The 17308-nt window shown below is 44.0% G+C and overlaps 1 protein-coding gene across 3 annotated transcripts in view; it reads right to left on the minus strand.

Moving 5' to 3' along the window:
• Positions 1-2795: 2795 nt before the first annotated feature.
• Positions 2796-17308, minus strand: part of NUGGC (nuclear GTPase, germinal center associated) — a 67086-nt gene continuing 52573 nt past the window's right edge. For all 3 annotated transcript variants that reach the window (XM_009212753.4, XM_017961888.3, XM_003902593.5), the window contains 6 exons: positions 15136-15293; positions 13146-13284; positions 12218-12326; positions 11146-11282; positions 8852-8942; positions 2796-5385 (listed from right to left, as the gene is read on the minus strand). In XM_009212753.4, the coding sequence (XP_009211017.2) occupies positions 5240-5385; positions 8852-8942; positions 11146-11282; positions 12218-12326; positions 13146-13284; positions 15136-15293 (780 nt within the window). In that variant the 3' untranslated portion in view covers positions 2796-5239. The remainder of the gene's footprint in view (positions 5386-8851; positions 8943-11145; positions 11283-12217; positions 12327-13145; positions 13285-15135; positions 15294-17308) is intronic.

Consider the following 17308-nt stretch of genomic DNA (forward strand, 5'->3'; position numbering starts at 1 on the left):
CTTGTTTTTCTAATGGTGGCTCTAGAGTTTCTAGTATATATCTTTAGCTTATCACAGTTTACCTTATACATTATATAACTGTGTATACTGTATAAAAATCTTGCAACCACATACTTCCATTTCCCCCTTCTTGCCCTTTGTGCTTTCGTCACACATTTAAATTCTACGTTATAAATTCCACAATGCATTGTTATTGGTTTTGTTTTAAACAATCTTTTAAATAGATTTGAGAAAAATAAGAAAAAGTATTTTATATTTGCCCACATATTTACTATTTTTGGTACTTGCTTTGGTATGTCTGAAAAGTCTATTTCACTTCATTTTTGAAAAATGTTTTTTGCTAGATGAACATTTTTTTCCTTCAATTTTTAAAGAGGTTATTCCACTGACTTTTGGCTTACATTGTTTCTGAGGAAAAGTCTGCTGTCATTGTTTTTATTCCTTTGGATGTATTATCCACCACCGCCTTTGCAGCCTCCCCCTCACCCCCCCTCCACACACCCAGCTGGTTTTAAGATTTTCTCTTCACCACTGGTTTTCAGCAATTTGATTATGATGTGTCTTGGTGTAATTTTTTCTTATTTTTCTTTTGCTTCAGAGTCATTGAGCATTTTGGATCTGTAGGTTTATAATTTTTATCAAGCTTGGGAAAACCTCAGACATTATTCTCTTAAATATCTTTTCTTATATCCCCACCTCTTTACTGTTCTTCTGTGGTTCTAGTAACTTATTTTAGGGTGCTTGATGTTTTATTGATGCACTGTTCATTTTTTTCCTCCTTATGTTTCATTTTGGATAAGTTCTATTGCTCTGTCTTCAAGTTTACTTATCCTTTCTTCTACCCTACCTAGTCTGCTGTTAATCCCATATAGACACTGAGACTTTTTAAATTTCTCCAAGTTCTTTTTGAGTCTTAAATTTCTTCCATCTCTTCTCATCATGTTTACGCTGTATTCTATCTTCTTGAGCATCTGGAGTAAATTTCTTACAGCAATTTTAATAACCTTGTCTAGTAATTCTATCACCTGAGTTATTTCTGGGTCTCTTTCTATTGACTTTTCTCATCATTGTTCATATTTTCCTGCTTCTTCATATGCCTGGAAGTTTTTGTTTTGATGCCATACATTGTCAATTTTTCATTGTTGAGTGCTGGAATTTTTTATTCCTAAATGTTTTCATATTCTGTTCTGGGATGCAGCTAAGTTACTTGGAAACAGTATGATTCTTCTGAAGTTTTTTGAAACCGTTATTAGGTGGATGCATAACAGTCTTTCATCTAGGACTATTTTGTCCCCACTACTAAGGCAATACTCTTCTGATCAGTCTACTTGATGCCTCACGTGTAAGGTCTTCCACTATCGCTAATCTAGCTTGAAGTGAGCTTTGGGGACTTTTCTGCCTGCTTCATTCCAGTGGTTCTTTCCTCATTTTTGATAGTTTCCTCACGGGCATATGCTAATCAGTACTCAGATAAAGAATCAAAGGAGACCCACTTCACTTCTCTGTAGCTCTCTGTCCAGCTCTCTTCTCCATGGTAATCTTCCCTGTGAATTCTAATCGCCTGACTCTTCAAACTCTGATGTCTGTCTGCTAAACTCAGGGAGACCACTCAGTTCCTTTGGGGCTTCCCCTCCCTATGCTGTGGCCTGGAAACTCAACCAAGGCATAAGATAGGGCATTGTACGCATCACTTTATCGCTCTCCCCTCTTTCAGGGATAACTGTGTTGCACTATTTTCCCATATCTAAAAATTGTTGTTTCATAATTTTCGTTTGTGTGTTGTTGTTGTTGTTTAGCCACAGGGTAAATCTGGTCCTGTTACTCCACCATGGCGGGAGGTGGAAGTCCTCTACATCCCTCTCGTGAAATATGAAAAGTGAACTATACAAATTGCAATGGAACGCTATGTGTTTAGAAGTTTAATATGAAAAGGAACCACTGAGACCTAACTGCATGGCTAAATCCCTTTTTCTCCTACTTAGGCAAAAGATACTACAACCAAAAGAAAATAACTTAAAATCCTAGAATTTCAAAGGAGCAAAAGATGTTTTAATCATCCAGTTCATCTCTTTCCTTTTGCATATGAGGAAATAAAATCTCAGAGGTGTTAAGGAATTGCCATATTAGTATTGGTCAGAGCTGGGATCAGAACCCAAGTTTCCCAACAGACAAACCACCAAACCATGTTATTTCCATTCTGCCCATAAATAATACTGACCATTTATCAAGTACTATTAAGTACAATGTGTCCATATTTTGTAAGCATTATCCTAAACTTCCTGACAACCCTAGTACTGTCAGGGTAGGTACTACCATTGTCACCATTTTACAGACAAATTACCTGAAGCTCAGGGGGTTTAAATGATTTGTCTAACACAGCTGCTTTCAAAGTATGGTCCCTGAAACTCTTCTGTGGGGTCTGCTGGGTTAAACTATCTTTATAATCATACTAAGATGTTATTTGCCTTTTCTACCATGTTGATACTTGTACTAAAGGTGTAAAAGCAAAGGTGGGTAAAACCACTTGCACCTTGGCATGAACCAAAGCAGTGGCACCAAACTACATTCAAAACTCTTGTATTTTTCACCATCATGAACTTGCAGGGCTTTTAAAAAGCCAGTTGGAACTTTACAATGTTCTAAATGAAACAGTATGTTATTAATTGTATTAATTATGGACACCTATGTAGCTGTCATTTTATTATTCTGTAGGACAAAATGGGAAATACACTGAAAGCACTTCTGCAAAGAAAAGCATTTCCTTGAGTGTTTCAGTTTCAGGATGAACTTGACACTTTTTTCTTGGAACATCATTTTTATTTGAAATAATGACTGACAAACTATGGTTCGTCGTATGCAGTTATATACTAAACACTTTCCCAAAAATGAGGAAAGTGAATCTATCACCTCAAACAAAACAACTGACAATATTTGTCATCAATGGTGAGATGAGCTTTTGGGGGAAAAATGGAATTTTGTAAAACTTATATTTTTCACTGTGAGCTTGACAGCTTCCCAATACTTCAAGACTTTCCTGATGAGATTGGTGAAGACACTAACAAAATGATTTCGTGGTGTTATACAATAAAATGCACCAACATTTGGAATATCTGCTTAACTCAGTGAATAAATATTTTCAAGATGAGCAATGCCTGATACCCCAAAATCATGCATTAGTAAAAAAATTCATTCAAAGTACAAAATCAACCAATGCATTTTAATGTAATAGCATTTGAAAAATGTTCACTGATAATGCTTTCAGACTCCACACTGCAAATAACTTTTAAGAAACTGCCATCTGCCTTTGTAGAATCAAAAAAATCCCAAAATTACCTGAAAAAGCTATTAAAATACTTCCTTGTATTCCAACTGTATATCTGTGTGAGACTGAATTTTTTTCATATACATCAACCAAAATGACATATTGCACCAGAGTGGATGAAGAAACTGATGTGAGAATCCAGCTGTGTTCTGTTAAGCCAGGGAATAAAGAGATTTGCAAAAGTGTAAAACAATGTTACTCTTCTCAGTACATTTTTTTTTTAAATAGCTTTTTACATAACAATGTGTTATTTTTTGTTAACAGGTAATGGGTTTTATTATTATTACTCCTAAAAAACTTAGTAAATAATTACTTACATTTTCTCCTATTTAATTTTGAATAGTCGATATCAACAGACATAACCCACATAAACAAACGCTCCTCAGGGTCCTTTAAAAGTGAAGGGTCCTGAGATCAACACATTTAGGAAGTGCTGGTCTTAGATAACACATCTGAGAAGTGGTGAAGCCGGGTCTATGTTCATCTGGCTCCCAAACCCATTTTGTTTCCAGGATACAATGTTGTCTGCCTCCTTACCCAAAGTCTCATCAGTATTAAAATGAAAAACAGAATTGGATTCCTAAAAGCTTTATTTTGCAATGTTTTCCATAATACTTAAGTTTTTCAATGTTTAGATATTTTTCTTCTTTGAAGGATGAATTTCTTTTTATGGCTTGTTTTATATCTAGAAATGCTTTTTCTATAATGCTTAAGTTTTTATGTGTGTGTATGTATGTGTGTGTATATATATACATATATATATATTTTTTGTTTGTTTGTTTGTTTGAGTTGTAGTCTCGCTCTGTCGTCCAGGCTGGAGTGCTGTGGCGCTACCTTGGCTCACTGCAACCTCCACCTCCTGGGTTCAAGCAATTCTCCTGCCTCAGCCTCCCAAGTAGCTGGGACTACAGGCACATGCTACCAAGCCTGGCTAATTTTTTGTATTTTTAGTAGAAATGGAGTTTCACTGTGTTAGCCAGGATGGTCTCATCTCTTGACCTCATGATCTGCCTGCCTCGGCCTCCCAAAGTGCTGGGATTATGGGAGTGAGCCACCGTGCCCAGCGATGTTTAGATATTTTTGAGGAAGCAAAAGTTTCTTGTCCTAAAGCTTTAGAACTCCATTAGGTATTGAAGATGACTCTTTTTGGGCTATAAAATAGAATGTAGTAAACATACTAGTTTTATATTGCATACAAAGTCCAAATAGTTGACAGAAGTCCTCTATTAGATTTCACAAAACAGAAAAAATTCTAAGCCAGGCACGATGGCTCATGCCTGCAATCCTAGTGCAAGAGACTGAGGTGGGAGAATCACTTGAGGCCAGGAGTTTGAGACCAGCCTGGGCAAGAGAGCAAGACGCCATCTCCACAAAAAATTAAAAAATTACTTAGGTGTGGGCCGGGCACGGTGGCTCACGCCTGTAATCCCAGCACTTTGAGAGGCCGAGGCAGGTGGATCACGAGGTCAAAAGTTCAAGACCAGCCTGGCCAAGATGGTAAAACCCCGTCTCTACTAAAAATACAAAAATTAGCCAGGTGTGGTGGTGCACGCCTGTAATCCCAGTTACTTGGGAGGCTGAGGCAGAGAACTGCTTGAACCTGGGTGGCGGAGGTTGCAGTGAGCCGAGATCATGCCACTGCACTCCAGCCTGTGTGACAGAGCAAGACTCTGTCTCAGAAAAAAAAAAAAAAAATTACCAGGCTGGTGGCCTGTACCTGTAGCCCCAGCTGCTCTGGAGGCTGAGGCTGGAGGATTGCTTGAGCCCAGGAGTTCAAGGCTGCAGTGAGCTGTGATGGTGCCACTGCACTCCAGCCTGGGCAACAGAGGTACACCCTGTCTCTTAAGAACAAAAAAAGTAATTCTAATTCTCTGGCTCTGGGCTTATGTTTCATCCATTGAGACTAAGCCCCAGGAGTTACAGTGATGTCCCAGGGGGGCCAGCCTTGCTGGGGGATGCCCTTAGGAGGAACTCTTGCATGCCCTTCCTCAGCCGTGCATTCTCCGCAACCTCCCTCAGGCTTCTGTGCAGCTTCTCCATCTCCTTGTATTCACTCCCGACATCTACAGGAGAGCAGAAAGCTCACATCAGGACTTGGCGTCTGTTGCGGAAACATCTCCAAAAAGCAAATCCCCCAACAATCCTGTCACTTGTCCCAGAATATGGATCTGGTGTAGTGCTTACAGATCAGACATCAAAGCAGGTATTCCTCCTCTTACCAAAATGCTGTCTCAGCATGGGGTCACCCTTAAAAGAAATACAAACCTACCCATAAGAAAAACCCTGAGAAGTCACTGAGTCTGTATTAAGGCCTCACAGGCGTGTGATATACAAAGCACATTGCACAATAACACCTCCCCTAACTCCTCTCCAGGCGGCTCCCCCTCTTCCCCCCACCCTAATCCCTATCCTCCCAGCACAACCCATTCTCAGTGAATGTTCTCTCTCTGGCATCTCAGGTTTTCACCCCATGATCTTCAATCAGCTCATGTTCTCACAATGGTTAGTTTTATGTGTCAACTTGCCCAGGTCACAGGGCCCAGATACCAGGTTAAATGTGAGTCTGGATGCCTCTGGGAGGGTGTTTTTGGATGAGATTTACATTTAACTCAGTAGACCTCAAGTAAAGCAGATGGCCCTCCCCAGTGTGGGTGGACCTCAAACAGCCAGCTGAAGGCATGCATGGAGCCAAAGGCCAGCCTCCCCCAAGCAGGAAGGGATGATCCAGTGACAGCCTTGGGCCTTTGAGATGGAGTTTTGCTCTTGTCACCAAGCCTGCAGTGCAATGGCATGATCTTGAATCACTGCAACCTCTGCCTCCCAGGCTCAAGTGCTTCTCCTGCCTCAGACTCCCAACTAGCTGGGATTACACGCATCCACCAGCTCGCCTAGCTGATTTTTTTTTTTTTTTTTGGTATTTTTAGTAGAGACAGGGTTTCACCATGTTGGCCAGGCTGGTCTTGAACTCCTAACCTCAGGTGACCCACCCGCCTCAGCCTCCCAAAGTGTCGGGATTACAGGCGTGAGCCACTGCACCTGGCCAAGCCTTGGTTGGGCCTTTGTCTGCAACATCGGCTCTGCCTGGTTCTGCAGGGATGGCCTCTGGACTTGAACTGCCTCTCTTTCTGGAGTATCCGTCCTGTGGGCCTCCCTGTATCAGATTTTGGGCTCACCAAGCCTCCACCATTGTGTGAGCCAACTTCTTAAAATAAATCTCTTCCTTCATCTATCCACGCATCCTACTGGTTCTGTTTATCTGGAGGACGCTGACTAATGCAGTCCCCTTTGAAGGGACACTTCAGACTGAGCCCTGAATGCCCTTCTAATCCCCCCTGGCTTTCTGTACCCCAGAGGGTGACTCAGGCTGACTGGCCCTGAGCCTGGCCAGGGATGGGCCTCATGAGCAGAGGGGAGTAAGGACCTGGAGTCTTTTTGTTCTGTCCCATATCTGGAAGGCCTCCCTTCTCCCTGCTGCCTCTGAAATCAACCTAACCTTTGAGGTTTCCCCTAGGACCCAGCTTCACTGAAGTTTCCCCGTGTCCCAGCCCTGAATAACCACTCTGTCTCTGAACTTCAAGAATAACGATCTGAAGTCTGACTGGGTTCCCTCCCTCAGGGCTTTGCTTAAGTGTCACATTCCCAGGGAGACCTTCCTTTACCACCCTGTCCCCTACCCCAGCATCCCTTCTTTCATTTCTCTGTTTCGCCTCCCTGCCACATATCTCACTTATTAGTTTGCTTACTGCCTGCCTTCCACCACTGGGCTGTGAGCTCCATGAGTGTGGGGACTCTTGCCTGTCTTGGTCACCACTGTGTCCTCAGCACCCAGAACACTGCCTGGCACCCAGGAGGTGATCAGAATTGTTTGCTGAGCGAATGCAAACTCCCCAGTCCAATGATCACATTCTTACACATCTTGTCTTACCAACCAGGTAAGGCCCTGACAACAGGGACTGCCTTTTAGATTTCTTTATAAAGCATGCCGCCCACCCTCGACATGATGTATATTTGTTGTCGATGGTGAAGAGAAGGGAATAGGCTTAAATTATAGCAGGTGCAATTGACATCAAACTGAAGGGAGCACCTGGTCAAGGTCTCTGTGAGACCTGGTCAAGATCTCTGGCAAGCGGGAGTTCTTTAAAGAAGACACATTGGAATGACTAGCATCTTAAAACTTAGATTCCTATAGAGGCCTGGACAGAAGGTCGTGAGAGTCCACTACATTATAGTGTGAGGGTGTTGTATCTCCTTCCCTGGAGTCCATTAGGATCAGGTTACAGGTCCATCTAACCAGCCATAAATGGAGATGGAGAAGTGCAGAACAGATCTTTAGAAGCAGCCATTGTGGCTTTGATTTTGGGAACAGCTCTGTCTACTTTCACCCTGGCAAACTCAGTGGTATCAGATCTATTCATTTCAGCAGGCAACTATGGATGTGGTATAAAATATAAAAGGCACAATATATACAGGGTGCAGAGCAAGGCTCCCACCCTCTCCTACCCTCCAGCCTTCCGGTTCCCCTCTTTAGAGGCAACGAGTACTGTCAGTGTTCTCTGTAGCCCATGGAGATTTTTATGCACATACAAACATATACATATGTATTTCCTTTTTTCCCCACTCACAAATGGCAACATATCGTGTACATTTACTCACTTTGCTATTTTCCACTTTGTAATATCTTTGGAGATCATTTCATACCACTACCTACAGAGCTGCTTTATTTTTTCTAACAGTTGCACAGTCCTCCACTCGTTGTGTATTTAATTTAATTTAAGCAGTGCTTTACTTACAGATATTTGAGTTGTCCCCATTTTTGACATTAGAATGTTACCCCGAATAACCTTGTCTATATGCCACTCTACCCCCATATAAGGATATCTGTAGGGTTGCTGCGCCAAATGATATGTGCATTTTAAATTTGGCTAGAAATTACTTACTTGCTTTTTCTGCCAGTTTACCCCTTCCAGTTTATACCGGGGGCCTGATGGAGCCCATGGCCAGAAAGCGACACGGTTGCCTACACCAAGGTCCACAGCTGGGGCCGTATCCCCAGGCTGCAGGTGGATTGAGAGAAGTCTTTCTGCACCATCACCAGACCATGAAGTTCTTCATAAGGAGGCATCAACTTAAAAGAAAGGCCTTATGGAGACGGCAGGGCACAGCTGTGGATTTAAATTCGCCGCTTTCCAGCTATGGGACCCTGGGCGCATTTCCTAATGTGAGTCTCTATTTCTGCCTCTGCAAAATGGAGCAACAACATCCATCCCTGGGAGCTAATGTGAGAATTCAGTGAAACCATGAGCACAAAGCGTGAGTATAATGCCTGCTCTCAGTTGGGTGCTGGGCAAAGGGTGGGACTGTCGTTATCATTATCATCATCATCATCATCATCATCTCCATCATCATCATCATCTCCATTCCTTGCCCTGCTAATTCTTCCTAACTTAATACCTTTAAATTCAGGAAGAAGCAACCACAGCCAGGGCTGTCTGCACAATCACCCTGTATGCAAAGCTTTGGCGTATTTACCTGCAAGCTCCTTGTAGAGGCCATCCCCCTGGGACGAAGCAAGGGTTAGCATGGTGGTGATGCTGCCCTTCACCTTCTCCACGATCCCAGTCTACGTGACAAGGACATTCAGTATGTTAGGACGGTGCAGCCCAAGGAAAAGTGAATCTTATAAAAGGGACCCCACCCAGTCCCCCAGCCACAGAAGGTACAGACTGGGGCTGTCAAAGTAAGGCTTTGCAACCCAGTTGCAAAATGGTGAAACACTTTCGAGGACATTAAATGGCCCAGGAGGCAGCAAGACAATATTTCTGTGGGCTCCCATCTGTATAGCATCTCCCTCCCCACCTACAGACTCATGGGGGGCTGAAGCTCTGGTGCCAGCGGATCAAATCAGGAGCTAATGGGGAAGGAAGCATGAAGGCATGGGGGAGAGAACGGCAATCGCAGAGATGGGAAAAGAGGGAAAGAGCTGGTCGCTCTCCCGCTGTCCTCTCCTCCATGCATCTGCTCACTGGGGAGATGTTTGCTGGACACTCGCTCTGTGCCACTCACCTTACCGTACATGTCTGATTCTTCCCAACTGCCTGAGAACTGTCTTCTTGCTACTCTTAGTCCTCTTATCAACTAAAACTCCTTTCTTCCCTCTTCTGTTTCTTGTCTTCCTTTGAAAAAATGTCAGGCTCCTTCCTCTAGCCTGGCAGAGCCTAGTTTTGATGTTGGATCTCCTATGCTTTTTCTTTAACATTCTAGATTCTAGATCTAGAGCCCCAAGTGTACATCTCAGCTCTAGGCATGGGCCTGGAACCTGTAACTCAAGGCCTCTAGGTTCCCACTTCCTTTAAGATCAGGGAATGAGGGATTCACAGCTCCTAAACCAGGAGAAGCAGTCACCTCACACTAGAGTGAAAATGAAGCAGCAAGCCACATTACTGATCAATATATCAGGGACTAATCTGGATATTCAACAAAATACTATTCCATTGTTTAATTTACAGGACTATTGCAAAGAGGTAATTTAAAAAAACAGTAAATCTTCAAACATTATGTATAAAAAGAAATTTCATCCACTATATAGAACTAAAATATTTTAAACAATTAAAAGTTAACTGGCATTCTGAAAAAAAAAAAATCACAGAATGGCAACACTCTATGGTCCTGCCCAGTTTTAACTTCCTATGTTTCTGTAATTTCAGATACATTTGTACATGGTCAATACACACATTTTTTAAGCGACATTGTTTCCTGGGTGTCTTAAGATCCAGTGTCTATGTACGCAATGGGGAAATGGGAACTGGCTTTGTGGAGTTCGGCCAAGTTCTTGTCCATGAATTTGTAGACTGTGATAACATGTTAAAGGATTGAAACTAAACTGCTGCTGGTGAACAAGATGCCTCTTAGCCTACTCCAAGGGAAATTACATGTGTTGAATTGTAAAGAATATTTTCCAAAACTGCAGAAGTGATGGAGGAGAGGAGATTGGGCAGAAACAGGTTGGAGATGTTTCCAGAAGGCTGGTTCTGAGGTGGACCGAGATAGAAATGGGCCAGCTTCCTTGAGGGCTTGGGAGACAGGATCAGCCAGCCTGGGTTGAGACAGAAAAGCCTCACATGGCCAGGGAGGAAGCCCACAGTGGCATGGACTTCAAGGATCTCTACTACTTGGGGGAGAGGGGGTGGCAAGCCATGAGGCCCAGAGCAGAGGCAAGATGGTCCAGGTAGGCTTGGCAGAAGCATTTAGGTCCAAGGAATCCATCAGGAACTGTCTTTGGGGGTAGATAAAATTAAAGCTGAATGTGTGCTAGGTACCATAACTGACTGGCCTTGAGTAGTGTGTCAATATTTACTTATTGACATTTTATGTAGACAAGACATTTCCCTATTTAAACAATCTGTTTTGAGATCATGCTATTGTTGGACATGCTGGAGCCAGGCTTCCTTATCCCAAATCCAGCTGTGCATCTCCCTGGCTGTGTGGCTGGTTGATACAACTCTCGCTGCTGGAATTTTCTTCTCTATAAAACGGGAACAATGATAGTACCTACCTCACAGACTTGCTGGGGAGTAAATGAGCTAACGTCTATAAATAGCTGAGCACATATCTAGCTATTACAGTGGCTGTGCTACTGGTGACTCAGGAAAGAGGAGGGGCGCAAGAGAGTGCTGGAAGAGCTGCAGCTCTCAGGTCGAAGCCCCAGAAACCATCTGTTCCATTTGGGCCCAAATGCCTACTACGTCTTCCACCTTCTGCGCCCGCTTCCTGTCCTCTCCCAGGGCCTCTCGGGGTCTAGGATCTAGGCTGTGGGCGTAGAGTACCTTCAGCTGCTGAAACTGGTGCTGCATCCTTTCCTGGGCCCTTTCAAACATGCCCTCAGCCACCTGCCGGTCCACTCCTCTTCTGATGGCATCTTTCATCCGCTCACACGCTTTTTTGCCCGTGATCTGGGCTGCCTCTGGCAAAAATGATAGCCACAGTCACACCACGACAAGGACCTGCTTAGAAATCTTTGGCATCATGGCTGGGCATGGTGGCTCACACCAGTAATCCCAGCACTGTGGGAGGCTGAGGTGGGCAGATCACCTGAGGTCAGGAGTTCAAGACCAGCCTGCCCAACATGGTGAAACACCCGTCTCTACTAAAAATACAAAAATTAGCTGGCTGCTGTGTGCACATCTGCAATCCCACCTACTTGGGAGGCTGAGGCACAAGAATTGCTTCAACCCAGTAGGCAGAGGTTGGAGTGAGTTGAGATCACTGCCACTGCACTCCAGCCTGGGCAACAGAGCGAGATTCCATCTCAAAAAAAAAAAAAAAAGAAACAGAAAGAAAGAAGTCTTTGGCATTAGAAAGAAAAGCAAGCCAAGCAAACAAACAAACAACAAAAAAGTATATATATATATGTATGTATATATATGCACTTATATAAAAATGACACTTTCAATATTTAGATAATAACCAGCATTCAGAAAACCTAATGACTGAATTCAGCTGAAACTTGCAAAATCACTCCCTACCCCCAAACAATGGAGTCACCAAAACAGGAAAGAGTCTGAAAGTGAGTTCACAAGTGAGTGAGTTCAAGTATTTGTGAATACTTGCAAACAAGAATGAGAACCTGGACACTGGATTCTACAGCTAAATCAGCTGGGATGTTGTATGGAAAAAAGCAGGGTGTCTGGACCAAGGGTGGACAGAAAGAGCTGGAAAACACACAGAGAAGGGTCCTCACGCCCTGCAGTCATGTGGTTGCAATGTGTGGACTGAGAGAGCTGCAAAGACTTAGGGTGCAAGAGAACAGGGCCTTTGAGGGAGCCGCAGAACAGGATGTGAAAGGTGCTGACAGGAAGTCCCAGTGCAGGCGGCAATGCTGTCCCCCGCGAATCCCACCTTCGTAACACAGCTTCAGGTCGCTCTGGACAGAGGCGGTGAGGGACTCATAGACCCTCCTCTTCCTTCTGAGGATGTGGTCCTCCAGGCCCCCGAGGATGGCGCTTATCTGGGAAGACGTGGCAAAAAAGGCCGTTGGTGACAATTCCTTCAATGAAAGCAGGTCAGGTATCCCAGTGCGTGGCCACCATTCCCTCCACCTTATATGATGCCTGGCTGTTTGTCTGCCATCTCCACAATTAGGCTGTGAGCTTCTCGTAGGCAGGAACTTTGTTCTAAGCATCTTTATACCCCAACTGCTTCCCTTGGTGCCTGGCACCTACAAACTACTCAATAAATATTTGCTGAGTTGAACTCAGGCACAGGCAAGGTCCTGGAATGGGCCCTCCCTGGGGGGCAGAGGAGATACAAGCTCTTTCCCTAGCATCGCCATGTAATTTGGGGTGGCACTGGAAGAAAGTGAGTCACAGACAAGAGTCTTGAGGCCTCAAAACTAAAAACTGACCTAAAATTGAACAACAACAACAAAAAGATTGACTTCTTTAAGTTTCAATGCATTGGATGCTACTTTATAACATTGGCAAAAATGATAGATTAGTGAAAACGGTTCCAGTTGATGCAAATTTTCATACAATTAAGGCTTCTTTAAAGATTCTTCCTGGAAACTGAGTCAACTTTGCAACCTTGGCGTGTGCGTTCAGTTACTTGACAGTGGAACAAACTGTCCCACACCTCCTCTGAGGCAGTCATGCCCGCTGCTCTCCCCACATCCCATTGGGTTCTGTATTTCACAGCGCCTCTGAGGAGGTACTCCCAGACCCTGGACGCTCCAGGGAACAAGCGGGAACAGACAGGCAACCTACAAAACCAGCCTGGGAACAAAGCCATGCCCAACCTCACTGCTCTCCTCACTTTATATGGAACTTACCTCCTGGATCAGGAAATTTTTTTTGCAGCTATCATATTTCCAGCCACTTCTTATCCCAATTTCTGTCATTTTCTCCTGCAGGGAGTGCTTAAAAGCATCAATGTGAGGCATCAGAGCCGAACCAGTGGGCTTCCCCGTCCTACAGAAGAAAGAGACAAAAAAGTTTAAGAGAATGGTGGCTGTGGTGAGGCTGAAACAAACATGAAACTAGCTGGTGTCCTTTTATTCATTTAGGAGAAGGAAGATGAGATCTAACAGTTATCATAGTCCTATAACGTGCCAGGCACTGTGCTGTGCCAGGCCTTTGACATAAAAACCTATGAAGTTTGTGAGATAATGCCCATTTAACAGGTGAGAAAATTGAGGTTCAGAGAGGACTGCTGATGTGTCTAAGGTCACACGGCTAGCAAGAGGCAGAGCCAGGCTTGGAATGCTGCTTTAGACTGCAGGACGCACAGTCTTTCCACTGCCAACGTGCAGCCACTTGAAAGGGTGGAACTTGAACTATACCTAAAAGTTGGGTAAGATCTGAGGAAGTGGAAAGAAGGGATTACTCCCCATGGGACAACATGGTAAGCACAGTGGTTTCAGAATAGCTCAGAAATAGGAAGTGAGAGGTTGCAGAGGAGAGAGCACAAGCTTTAAATCCTCGCTCTCTGCTCATGAGCTGGGTGCCATTGGGAGAGATGCACAATTTTCTGAATCTCAGTTTGTTCAGATGTAAAAAGACAGAAGCTACTCCTTAGAGTTGCTGGGAACATCCGATGAGCTAATGCATGCCAAGTGCTTAGCACTGATGCCCGGGACAGGTAGCTGCTCTCTCTTTGCCACCTGCTGGGTGGGCTACAGTGGAAGGCTGCAACCAGGCAGTGGTGCAGGCAGAGGTTGGAAAGGCAAGCTGGAGGCAGGTGGAATGTCTTGAATGCATTCTAAGGAATTTGAAGTTTAGCCCACAGAATTGTAAACAGGGCGGGGGTGCAATTGGTGGAATGACACAATCCAAGACGTGCTTAAAGAAAGGTGGGGCAGGGACGGGGGCTCTGAGTAAGACGCAAGCAAAGGCTGGAGAATGGTTCGAGCAGCCACCAATGGGCAACTACATGAGATGCCAGTGGGAACGACAGAGACTAGGGATGGGCAGCTGTACTTGGGGACTGGGAGATTCTGTTTCTGTCGATGGAGTAAAGAATTAGAGGTCAAGGAAGGAGGGAAGGAGGAAGCACCAAGGAGGTATGGTCCCCAAACCCACACCATGTATGTGAGCAGGCAGAGTGTGTGAGAAAAAGACACAGCATCTTCAGTGCATTCAGGGAAAGCTCTGAGGCTGGGTGTGGTGGCTCACGCCAGTAATCCCAGCACTTTGGGAGGACGATGGGGGAGGATCACTTAAGGTCAAGATTTCAAGACCAAACTGGTCAACACAGAGAGACTCTGTCTCTACAAAAAATATTTTTTTTAAAGTTAGCCAGGCATGGTGGCATATGCCTGTGGTCTCAGCTACTTGGGAGGCTGAGATGGGAGGATTGCCTGAGTCCAGGAATCTGAGGCTGCAGTGAGCTAGGATTGTGCCATTGCACTCCAGCCTGGGCAACAGAGCAAGACCCTGTCTCATTTTTTTAAAAAAAGGAAGAAAGTAAGTTCTGAAGGCCATGTGTTTGCTTAATTCCACTCTCTCCAATCAAAATACCCTGTCCTGGGCTCAGATTCCTAAGAAAATGTATCCCTTGCTGCATGTATGAGATATTTGAAAAATAATGGGAACCATAATATTAGTTTGAAAGCAGCATCTTAATCTGTGTCCAGGTCATCATGGGAAATTTTTAAGTAAACCAAACCAAGAAGGCGTTTGTGTTTTGCCGAAGACTAAGCTTTCCTTCTCCAGTTACAAGCTACTCTTTACACTTACAGATCCAAAGTCTAAATTCTTAAAGACTGGCTCAACGTTCTTCTGATGTTTGTTCCCGAAGGGGCAAGATGAAAGATCCTTTACCTAAAAATGCTTCCAAAAACAGGGTCGATCTGGTCATAGATGGGCTGAGTGAGGGCTTCGTTTAGATCAATTCTTGCCAGAGTCCTGGAGGCATAGATGCCATTTTTCAGGCAAACAGCTTTCAGGGTCTGATGAAAACCTTGGTTTCCTTTACTCCTCTAGATAATCAACAGTAAATTAGCAGAGTTAGCAGGCATTAACTGGAAGGTCACTGGATTAGAATTGCATTGCCCTGGCCAAAGATCATTACCAAGAATCACAGGAAAGGGTTGAGACAACATGCTCTTTAAACATATGATTAAACTAAATGAGGGAGGACAGTGGTCACACCTCTAGGTCGTCTGCGTGCCCCTGCCGTGGGCTTCCTAAGGTCCCTGTGCTCACTTTGATCACAACCGTTCTCAAGCGATTCTGTTTGTGTTAGTTTACTCATTTGTCCGGCTCCTGTGCTTGGCCATCAGCTCACTGAGATTAGGCACAGTGTCTCATCCATCTTTACGTTCTCAACTTCTGGCAATAACATAAGTAGTGTTTGAGAAATATTTGCTAAATGAGCAATTATCGAATGAATAAATAAACGAATGAATGCCAATGTGCTATGACCCGACAATAAGTGCATGTCTTGAATTTTCTAAGGAGAGTCCAGATTTCATAAACTTTTTGTTAAACTTTTAATGAAATACAATTTGATTTGTATGTCTTGGCGATATTTTTTTCCCAGGGAAATAAATACACAAATGAGAGGAAAGAAAAATATAAAGCTAGACCTATGACAGACATTAATCAATTTCAGCCAGATGGTAATCATTAGTAAAGAGAGTAAAAATGTGTTTTCTAAAATTTCAGTAGAGAGCTCTGTGATTTTTAATCAATGATATATGTTTTAAGGGAATGACCACATAGCATTGTATAATTGATATAATTCTTTTTTTTTTCTCTGCTCTTTTTACTTAGTATTACAATATGAGAATATCACCAAATCATTGTAAATATGTTCCAGGCTAGGTGCAGTGGCTCACACCGGTAATCTCAGCAATTCGGGAGGTCAAGGCAGGTGGATCATCTGAGGTTAGGAGTTCAAGATCATCCTGGCCAACATGGTGAAACTCCGCCTCTACTAAAAATACAAAAATTAGCCGGGCAAGGTGGCGCATGCCTGTAATCCCAGCTACTCAGGAGGCTGCGGCAGGAGAATCGCTTGAACCTGGGAGACAGAGGTTGCAGTGAGCCAAGATCGCGCCACTGCACTCCAGTCTGGGCAACAAGAGCGAAACTCCATCTCAAAAAAAAAAAAGGTTCCAAAAATGGCACTAATAACCATTTAATATAGTATCGTATGGATGAAAAATAATTCATTTTACCTCTCTCTTGTTCTTAGACATTACGGTTATTTTCCTATGTTAAATAATGATATGATATTAGTATATAAATGTCTTCCCAAATTTTTGATCTCAAAGAAACATTGTTTATCTGATAGGAGCACCTTGGGAATGTTTGTAGTCACAGAGGAAGAAGTCATTAAAAGGATGAGAGGGGACAGTTTGGGGGGTAAAGTCCTGGAGACGACCGAAAATGTCTGCAGTGGCTTCTTCCGCTCACAGCAAACTCTCAACAGGGTGGTCTCTGCCTCATGCCTTCGTCCTCTCAGCTCCCACTCACTCATTCACTTTCTGTGATCTGCGTTCTTCAACTATGGGATAGAAACAGCTCTATCCAAGGTAACTTCGTTATCTATTGCTCTGAAACAAATTACCCCGGACATAGCGGTGCAGTGGCTTAAAAACAAACACAAACACCTGTCATCTCTCGGGGATTCTGTGGGTCAGGACTGGGATGGCTGGGCTGGCCACTCTGGCTCAAGATTCTCCTGAGGTTTGGTCAGGTGTGGCTGGGGGCATAGTCATCTGGGTGAGGCTGGCGGATCTGCTTCCAAAGATACCCGGCTGCATGCTGGTGCTGGCTCCTGGCCTCAGGTGGGGGCCTTAGTTGCTCTCCATGTGACCTCTGCACACAGTGGCTCAATTTCAGTACACAAAGGCGTCGCCCTGAGAAAGTGACCCAAGAGCCACCATGGAAGCTTCCATGGCCCTTGATGGCCTAGCCTCAGAAGCCACACACCATCACCTCTGCAGCATTCTCCTGCTCAGAAATCAGCCCTGATTCAATGTGGGGG

The sequence above is a fragment of the Papio anubis genome, chromosome 8 (genome assembly GCF_008728515.1).
Source record: "Papio anubis isolate 15944 chromosome 8, Panubis1.0, whole genome shotgun sequence".
Lineage (NCBI taxonomy): Eukaryota > Metazoa > Chordata > Mammalia > Primates > Cercopithecidae > Papio > Papio anubis.